The 8,767-nt window shown below is 46.0% G+C and overlaps 1 protein-coding gene across 1 annotated transcript; it reads right to left on the bottom strand.

Annotated features, from left to right (window-relative positions):
- Positions 1 to 2,144: 2,144 nt before the first annotated feature.
- Positions 2,145 to 8,278, bottom strand: LOC117965180 (zinc finger and BTB domain-containing protein 7B-like). The gene is given in 3 exon segments (XM_059007461.1): positions 2,145 to 5,392; positions 6,971 to 8,094; positions 8,096 to 8,278. Coding segments are annotated over 3 exon segments (1,728 nt in total). The 5' UTR covers positions 8,243 to 8,278; the 3' UTR covers positions 2,145 to 4,935.
- Between the last annotated feature and the right edge of the window lie 489 nt (positions 8,279 to 8,767).

Raw genomic sequence — 8,767 nt, 5'->3', positions numbered from 1 at the left:
TTTATGGCCATTGGTCAGTTGCAATTTTGGATTGGAATAGTTTTGTTAAAAAGGGGTACACGTTTAATTATGTCTCTCTGTGTGTGTTTGTTTATAGTGCTTGCTGGGTCAGAAAAAGTCCCGACAAAAAAAAAAAAAGAAACTGTGACAAAACCTACCTTCTGAGGACACAGGCTGTTTGGACAGAACAAGGGAAGCAGTGTTTCCGTCAGCCTCTGTAATTTGCATATTGTGTTATCGTGTCGAGTCCCCTCTGGACTTTGAGATAAGAGATGTACAGGTGTGTGGGAGTCAATGTCCTTATTAACACGATAAGCAACGCGTGTGTGTATGAGAGAGAGAGAGAGAGAGAGAGAGAGAGAGAGAGAGAGAGAGAGAGAGAGAGAGAGAGAGAGAGAGAGAGAGCAGGTCTCTGGGTATGTGTGTGTCTGGGTGTATTTTACTGCACTTAATGCTGCACTTCAGAGTACTGTAATCTGTCAAGTGTCATTTAATCTGTAGTATTTTGTATTCAATCATATCCTGATGTAACTATCACTGACGCTGTTATCTGCTCCGTTATTGAATCATATTTTGTCACACTTGTACTTGCTAGAACCGAAGTCATTGTATTTATCTTGCTCTTAATTGTATTATTACTTGTACTGTGATTCTTGAAATGTATTTTTGTTTACGACTGTAAATCGCCCTGGATAAGGGCGTCTGCTAAGAAAAAAATAATAATAATAATAATTTGTGTCTGTGTGTGTGTGTGTGTGTGTATTTGTGTCTGTCTGTCTCTGTGTTTTTCGTAACGAGCAGACGCGTTCGTGTTTTTAACAATGTTGAGAATCTGGCGAGGTCTTCTATGAACACACGGGGCTGTCCTTATTGAACTCAAAATCAGTGCATTTAAAATTCATGGATTTGTTCAACAGAAAACAACGTGCATGGATGAGACAAAAATATATATATCAGGCGGCTCTTCGTTGTAAAATAAACAAACACAGCGCCTTCATTTTAAAGAATAACGACAGGAGACATTAAATAGATCAATCTTGTGTTATTATTATTATTTATTTTTTTGTTGCACCTTAGAAATAAAACTCTAGAAATTGACAACTGGAAAACAATTTCACAAAACATGAAAATTGACCCCCCCCCCCCAAAAAAAAACCACAAAACAGGCCGTTAAAAGAAACAGAGGAATTTAAGAGTGAATATAGCCCGGTCCTGCGCCACCGCAACACGACCAAGGCAGGGAATAATCCACGCATTTTCAACAATAGTACTAGATTACAGTTTTGTTTTTGCATTATATTTTAGTGCATTTTTGCTTGTGTTCCTGAGAATTATTTACAACAGTACCATTAACTGATCGTTATTATTATTATTATTATTATTATTATTATTATTATTATTATTATTATTATTATTATTATTATTATTATTATTATTATAAATATATTAAACAGACTGTACATTTAAATATAGATTATTATTTATTTATTTTCTTTTTTTTTTTTAATGTCACTATCAAATCATTTCATAAAGATCACAGAAAAGTTCACGATTCGGTGTAAACGCAGCAAAACGCCGAGCTGTAGAAAGCCGAACCGTCGCATTGCAAAGCAGTTTAAATGCATTGTGAAAGCAGCGGTCATCCGACAGATCACCAGGGATCCTCTGCAAACTGAAAGAAGAGATTAGAAACGAACACACACTTCTGACAAGCTGGGATTATTAATAATAATAATAATAATAATAATAATAATAATAATAATAATAATAATAATAAATAAAACAGCCGACAAATTAAAATAATTAAAACCACAACAAAATAAAAACAAAAAACCGTTGGAAATTCACAGAAATGTTTCAAACTGCCGTGTAATGCAAGTGAAAACACCGAATTGTGGATTCGCTACACACCTAAAAAAAACCCAAAAACAAATCACTGGTCCCTTTCTGCGCTTGTCGTTGCATTTGCTGCAATGCGGACGGGCTCTAAATCTCCCATCGATCCTTTAAGACTTGTAACCAACAATAAAATACATTACAGATTGTCTAGGAGCTATACTGAATGATATTAATATTAAAAAACGCATCAGAAAGCCCTGAAGTTTATCTTTTTTTTTTAATTTTTTTTGTTTTGAAAAAAAAAAAAAGCACACAGCGTTATATACAAAGTTCAATTAAAAAAGGTCAACCGCCATAATTAGGGTTACATGTACGTCAGGCTTTTCAACACAAACCGCGATGCATTCTGGTAAGTGTAGTCCTGTTGTGAAAAGTACCTGAGACACGTAAGTTGTACCGGAAGTCATCGCGGTGCGAGTTGAAAAGTCTCAGTTCTCCCCTCACCCCGGTGAATTCAACAAATCAATTTAACAGTACCTCTCTCCCTCGACTGTCGTTTTTTTTTTGGTTTGAATTGATATCTAGTTAATAAATCATTAATTTTAAACACTCCCTCAAAGTACACATTCAAAACAATAAACCGTTATTATTGCACACAGAATTTAACATTTTTTTTTTTCAAGTTTTCTTAACTTCAACTTTTAGTGCAAATTCGTAAGTCTTAGGTTTACATAAAAACAATACCAACACACACACACACAAACTAAACCAGCATTGACACACACAGCACCTATATACAGCAGTGTGTGAAACGTATCCGAGCCCCTCCAGATGTGTCATGGATCTCCTTCATCTACCCGCCTGCATGAAAACACCTCTGGGGGTGAGGATTTCAATCTCCGCTCAGTAATCAGGGATATAGAAACACACTCCTGTGTGAAAATGTCACACCGCTCTGTGCTTTAATCAGGCGTCTTAAACCACTTCTAAAAAGTCTCCTGCGTTTTACCGTGTGTGGCTCTGTGCTCCTTTTCTCTTTACTGTTTTAAATGAATTGCATGGGTGGCCTATTAAAGGCATCAATGCAATTAGACCATCGCTACTAATTTGCCAGACGGTTCCCCCAGGTTTTCAGATGCAGTGGTTTCGTTCAGGAGCTATAGGGGGTGTTTAAATACGTTTTGCACGCGGCTCTGTTCGGACACAATCTGTTTTTGTGCTGCATAATTTGAACACAAACGGCCCCACATTACATTGGGCCCGACGCGCATACATTTATAATTTGGAGTCGCTTCTAAAGCAAAACACAGAACTGGATTCACTCAAAGTGTGGTGAGGGTTCAAAGGAGTTCCTTATTAGACTCAAACCCAAGAGTCGGGCTAGTTCTTACAACGTAGAGCGCATTTGCCAGCAATGACAACATCCCTCTATATATTTTTTTTTCGTAACGTAAAATTGATTTGGTTTGTCTTTGAGTTATGGAAACGGAATCAGATTTTGCTAACCGCAAAAGTTAATAATTCTGCAAACACAGCCCTTCACATGCGTTTATTTATGGCTTCCAAATGATTAAATTTCTTGGTGTTTTTGTAATGATAAAAGTGGCTGCATTGCTACTTCATAGCCGGCGTGAAATTTCACTGCTGTAATTACAGGGAACGCGTCTAACTTACTTGACTGTCCGTCAAAATCGGATTTTTCTTTCTGTGACGAAATAGAATGTATCAAATGACCTAAATACAGCTCGTGCTCCGATTTTTTTTTTTTTTTTTCAAAAAGAGAATTCATTTGGTACGTAAAATGGGGTTAACAATACAGGAAACCCCCCTGCCCAATCAGGGATGGGAACAAGACTCCTGTTGCACAGCAGTGGTCACCCATTCCAGGTTTTCCTACCAGCTTGATGAGTCACAGTGTGTCTAGGCAACAAGCTCAGGTGCGTCTTAATGCTGCATCTGTGAAAACGGGGTTCAACTAATCTCCCTACCCACCATCTTTCCATTCAAACCCCAAACTTGCGCACACCACAGACCTCAATTAAGGATCCAATTGCACCGCAGTTTCACCCATTCCAGGCTTTGCTACGTTTCTTATTAAAACAAAGTCGTGAAACCAGGAATGGATCGCCTTGCTATGCAATGGGAGTCTTGTTTCCATTCCTGATATCCTATCCTTTATTTGGCTGATCTCTTTTTTTTGCAGCTGTTTTTATACAAAAAAAACCCCAAATAAACGAGATTATTCAAAAGGTGTGCAGTTACAGGTAAGGGGCACTAGGTGGCACTAATTGCTTTAGATTACATATTTTTAAAAAAATCTCCTGACTGTTACCTTTAAACCCGTTTAACTTCAAATCTCCAAATATAATATACTAAGAGAGGAATAAGGGGATTAAACAGTGGATGAGAAAAACAGTTAGCTGTAAGCTAACTCAACGCCACTATGCTGTACCTTAAAATCATACCAACCCTAAACCCCAAGCGAGCCATCAGAACAAGCTCAAGAAAACTAATACATTTTCCTTACACAGCAAACAGTGCTACGAGTTTACAATAGCAATTCAAATGTATAGATTTTCAGAGCTTTAAAATCTAGTGCATTATCTCCCTCCCTCTCTCTCTCTCTCTCTCTCTCTCTCTGGCATGGGTGAATAATCAGTGACTTCCCCTTTAAGGTTGTCACCGTTCTTTCTTTCTTCCTTCCTTTCCTTCCTTCCTTCCTTCCTTTTTTTTTTTTTTTTTTTTTTTTTGCATAGCACAGAGGAAGCGAAAACTAGCCAGGGCTGCCTGTACACAGAACGTCTAACAAAAATATATTTAAAAAAAACGACAATGATCTTGATAATATAATAATGATCTGATAATAACAGCAACGACAATAATAATAATAATAATAATAATAATCATAATAATAATAATAATTAGAAAAACTGAAAACACAGTAAAACACACAAAAAATGAACGAAAAACCTGTTGCTCCCTTTGTAAGTTAAGCGCTCGTCATCTCCCCTATTATAACTGCTTCCTCCCCCCTCCTGTCTGCTGCAGTGAAGCCACGCTCCACACCGCAGTCCGCTGGAACCCCCGCGCTGTGAACTAAAGGGGCTCCTCGGAGGAATCGGGGCCCTCCCAGGGGCCGTTGGGGGTCGGGGAGGGAGGAGTGGAGGTGCCGGGACTCCACAGCCTGCCGTCCGCGGACACGAAGGAGGGGAGGGGGGAGCGGGAGAGGAGGGGGGCGGGGTATCCTTGCTGGAGAAGGGTCAGTGGTTGACTCTCCTCCAGGGCCAGCCCCGCTCCTCCTCCCCCTCCTCCCGCTCTGCGAGGCTTCCTGGTCCGCACCTCCAGGCAGTTCTGTCCCTTGAGGTGTCGCTGGAGGTGGTCCTCGCGGGCGAACGCCTTGTGGCACAGCGTGCACTCGAAGGGCCGGTCGCCGCTGTGCAGGGACAGGTGGTTCTTGAGGTCGTAGCTGTGCAGGAAGCGGGCAGTGCAGTGCGGGCAGCAGTAAGGACGTTCGCCTGTGTGCTTCCGCATGTGGATCTTCAGCTTGTCGTTCCTGCGGGGGGAGAGAGAGAGAGGGAGAGAGAGAGAGAGAGAGAGAGAGAGAGAGAGGGGGAGAGAGAGAGAGAGGGGGAGAGAGAGAGAGAGGGGGAGAGAGGGGGAGAGAGAGGGTGAGATAGAGAGAGGAGAGAGAGACAGAGAGAGGGGGGAAAGAAAGAGAGGAGACAGGAGAAGAGGAGAGAGAGGGAGGAGAGAGACAGAGAGGGGGAGAGAGACAAGAGACAGAGGGGGAGAGAGACAAGAGAGAGGGAGGGAGGGAGGGAGAGACAGAGAAAGAGAGAGAGAGAGACCAGGGTTGGAAATTATTCTGTATTGATCTGTATTGACATTCTCTCATAGAAAATCAACAGGGATGGAAATAAGACTCCTATTGCATAGCAGGCCAGGTTTAACAAGAGCTTGATCAGCCCCCAGTGTGTCTAGGCAACAAGCTCAGGTGTGTCCGATTATTAAACTCACAGCGAAACCAGGAGCGGATCAAACCGCTGTGCAACGGGAGTCTGATTCCCAGACCTGACGTCTCTCGGATCACGCGAGTGTCCTGATCCGCTGCTTGTGTGATGCAGAAATTAAAAACGGTCATATAATCATGATCCTCTTTTCTTTCAAAAAGAAACGAGGAATGACATGAGTTCCGGACAGCCTGTATAAAACACACTGTATAAAACACCCTTACTCAGGAACCACTGGATGATCCACAATGTGCTGCTCTTTGCATCACAATGCAAAAAAAAAAAAAAAAAAACTACATGAACATAATTTAACATCATGTGACTCAAAGAAACTACAAAATGATACCGCAAAAAAAATAAAATAAAATAAAAAGGAGAGTCTCCCGGAAGGAAGTCGCAATAGTAGAACAGCAGTATTTCATGTTAGATTTCTGAAATGTCACTTTTTTTATTTTAAGTCAGTTTTTCATTATATGGAAAACTAGAAAGCGGTGTGTAATTGAATATGTTAACGTTATTTAACTGGTTTTCATTCGACTTCATGAAGCAAAACGAGTTCATTCATTCTTCTGTTTTTAATTTGTGAAGGTCAGAAAAAGATGAGACGTGAAACAAGCGAGCTCCTATTGGAAGTGACTCTGCAGCAGCAGCAGCAGCAGTTGTTGATGATACAGAGTTCACCCCCCCTAGTCTCTGTAAGTCCCTTTGGATAAAAGTGTCTGCTAAATGACTAATTAAAAATAACAATACAAAGGGAAGCATTGTAAAGCACAGAGAGGCCTGGTAAAGCATAGGGAAGCATTGTAAAGCACAGAGAGGTCTGGTAAAGCATAGGGAAGCATTGTAAAGCACAGAGAGGTCTGGTAAAGCATAGGGAAGCATTGTAAAGCACAGAGAGGTATGGTAAAGCATAGGGAAGCATTGTAAAGCACAGAGAGGTCTGGTAAAGCATAGGGAAGCATTGTAAAGCACAGAGAGGTCTGGTAAAGCATAGGGAAGCATTGTAAAGCACAGAGAGGTCTGGTAAAGCATAGGGAAGCATTGTAAAGCACAGAGAGGTCTGGTAACGCACAGGGACGCATTGTAAAGCACAGAGAGGTCTGGTAACGCACGCTCTGTACCTGGTGAATCGGACCCCACAGGTGCCACACTGGAAAGGCTTCTCTCCGGTGTGGGTCCTCATGTGCCGAGGCAGCTTGCCGGCGCCGTGGATAATCTTCTGGCAGACGGGACACTGCTGGGGCGTCTGCGATTTCCTCTTTCGCACGGCCTTGTCGGGGAGCTGGGGGCTGCCCGCGGAGGGGAAAGAGAAGGGGAGCCCGGCTGGTTCGGGTAGCTGCGGGCCGGGGTGCGCAAACCCCTTCCCCTTTCCTGGCTCCTCCTCCTCCTCCTCCTCCTCCTCTTCCTCCTCCACAGACAGCCTCTCGTGGTCCGCGGCAGTCCGAAAGCGCCAGCCGTTGTAAGCCGTGCTCTCGTTGAACGAGAAGCCGTTTCTCTCCCCTCGTCCTCCTTCGTAGTCTTCGATCTCCTCCCTGTCCAGGTCTTCCGGTGCCCTGGGGATGATCACAGAGCTCCCCAAGGCCCTCTCCCTCTCCCTCTCCCTCTCCCTCTCCCTCTCCCTCTCCCTCAGTGAGTAGTCCAGCGCAGCCCCCCGAAGCACGGGGTGAAGGAGAGGCAGGGGGAGTCTGTTGCCGACCCTCTTGCGAGGCCGTCTAGGGCTGCCCCTGCTCCTTCCTCCTCTCCCTCCTCTCCCTCCTCCCATCGGCACTTGTCTCTGGGGAGCGGGGGATTCCTCCTCTTCCGACGCTGGCCTGCCGTTCTCCCGGGCAAATCCGTCCGGGAATCCGTCCGGGAATCCTTCCGGGAATCGGGCGTCCGTCTCGTAACGCCCCTCCCCTTCCAACCCCAGATCCCGCTTGCTTTCCTCCTTCGCTGCTTCCTCCTCCTCCTCCTCCTCCTCCTCCTCACCCTCCTCCCCGCTGCTCCGCAGGATATCCAGACAGGCGTCCGTCACGCACTGAATCTCGAGCAGGCGCGCGGCGCGCAGGACTCCCCGCATGCTGGAGGTGCGGATGGTGAGCGTGGCCGTGTAGGCGAACTCCAGCAGAGCGGCCAGGGCTTCAGGGTCCACGCAATCCAGCTGGCAGACGCTGCGCGGACCCCCGCCGCCTCCGAAGCCCCCCGAGCGCCCCCCCCCGGTGGTGAAGAGCTTGCGGAAGTACTGGCTGACGGCGGCCAGAACGGCCCCGGTGGGAGCGGTACTCCAGCCCCTGCGTCTTGATCGTCACGTCGCACAGCAGGCCCGCCCGCCGCTGCTCGTTCAGCCGGCACAGGATCTCGCTGCTGTGCTCCGGGAACGGGATCCCGATCAGACCGTCTTCAGACGTGCCCATGCTCACCTGCAGCGAGGGGAGGGGATAGAGGAGAGGGGAGGGGGGGAGAGGAGAGGGGAGAGGGGAGAGAGAGAGAGGAGAGGGGAGAGGGGAGAGAGAGAGAGGAGAGGGGGGGAGAGAGGAGGAGGGAGAGGGGAGAGGGGAGAGGAGGAGGGAGGGGGAGAGAGAGAGGAGGGGAGAGGAGGAGAGAGAGAGAGAGAGAGAGGAGAGGGGAGGAGAGAGGAGGAGAGGAGGAGGGAGGGGGAGAGAGAGAGGAGGGGGGAGAGAGAGAGAGAGGAGGGGGAGATAGAGGAGGAGGGAGGGGGGAGAGAGGAGGAGGGAGGGGGGAGAGAGAGGAGGGGAGGAGAGGAGAGGGGGAGGGAGAGAGAGGAGAGGGGAGAGAAAGGAGAGGAGGGAGTGGAGAAAGGAGGAGAGAGGAGGGGAAAATGGGGAAGAGGGGGAAAATGTGGGACAGAGGAGTGAGAGGAGAGGGGAGGAAGGAAGGGAGAGAAGAGTGAGAGGACAGAGAGGGGAGGGGAAAGGGGG

Source organism: Acipenser ruthenus, chromosome 35 (assembly GCF_902713425.1).
Source record: "Acipenser ruthenus chromosome 35, fAciRut3.2 maternal haplotype, whole genome shotgun sequence".
Taxonomy (NCBI): Eukaryota; Metazoa; Chordata; class Actinopteri; order Acipenseriformes; family Acipenseridae; genus Acipenser; species Acipenser ruthenus.
The sequence above is the reverse complement of the archived record's forward strand: the minus strand, read 5'-3'. Positions and strand labels throughout refer to the sequence as shown.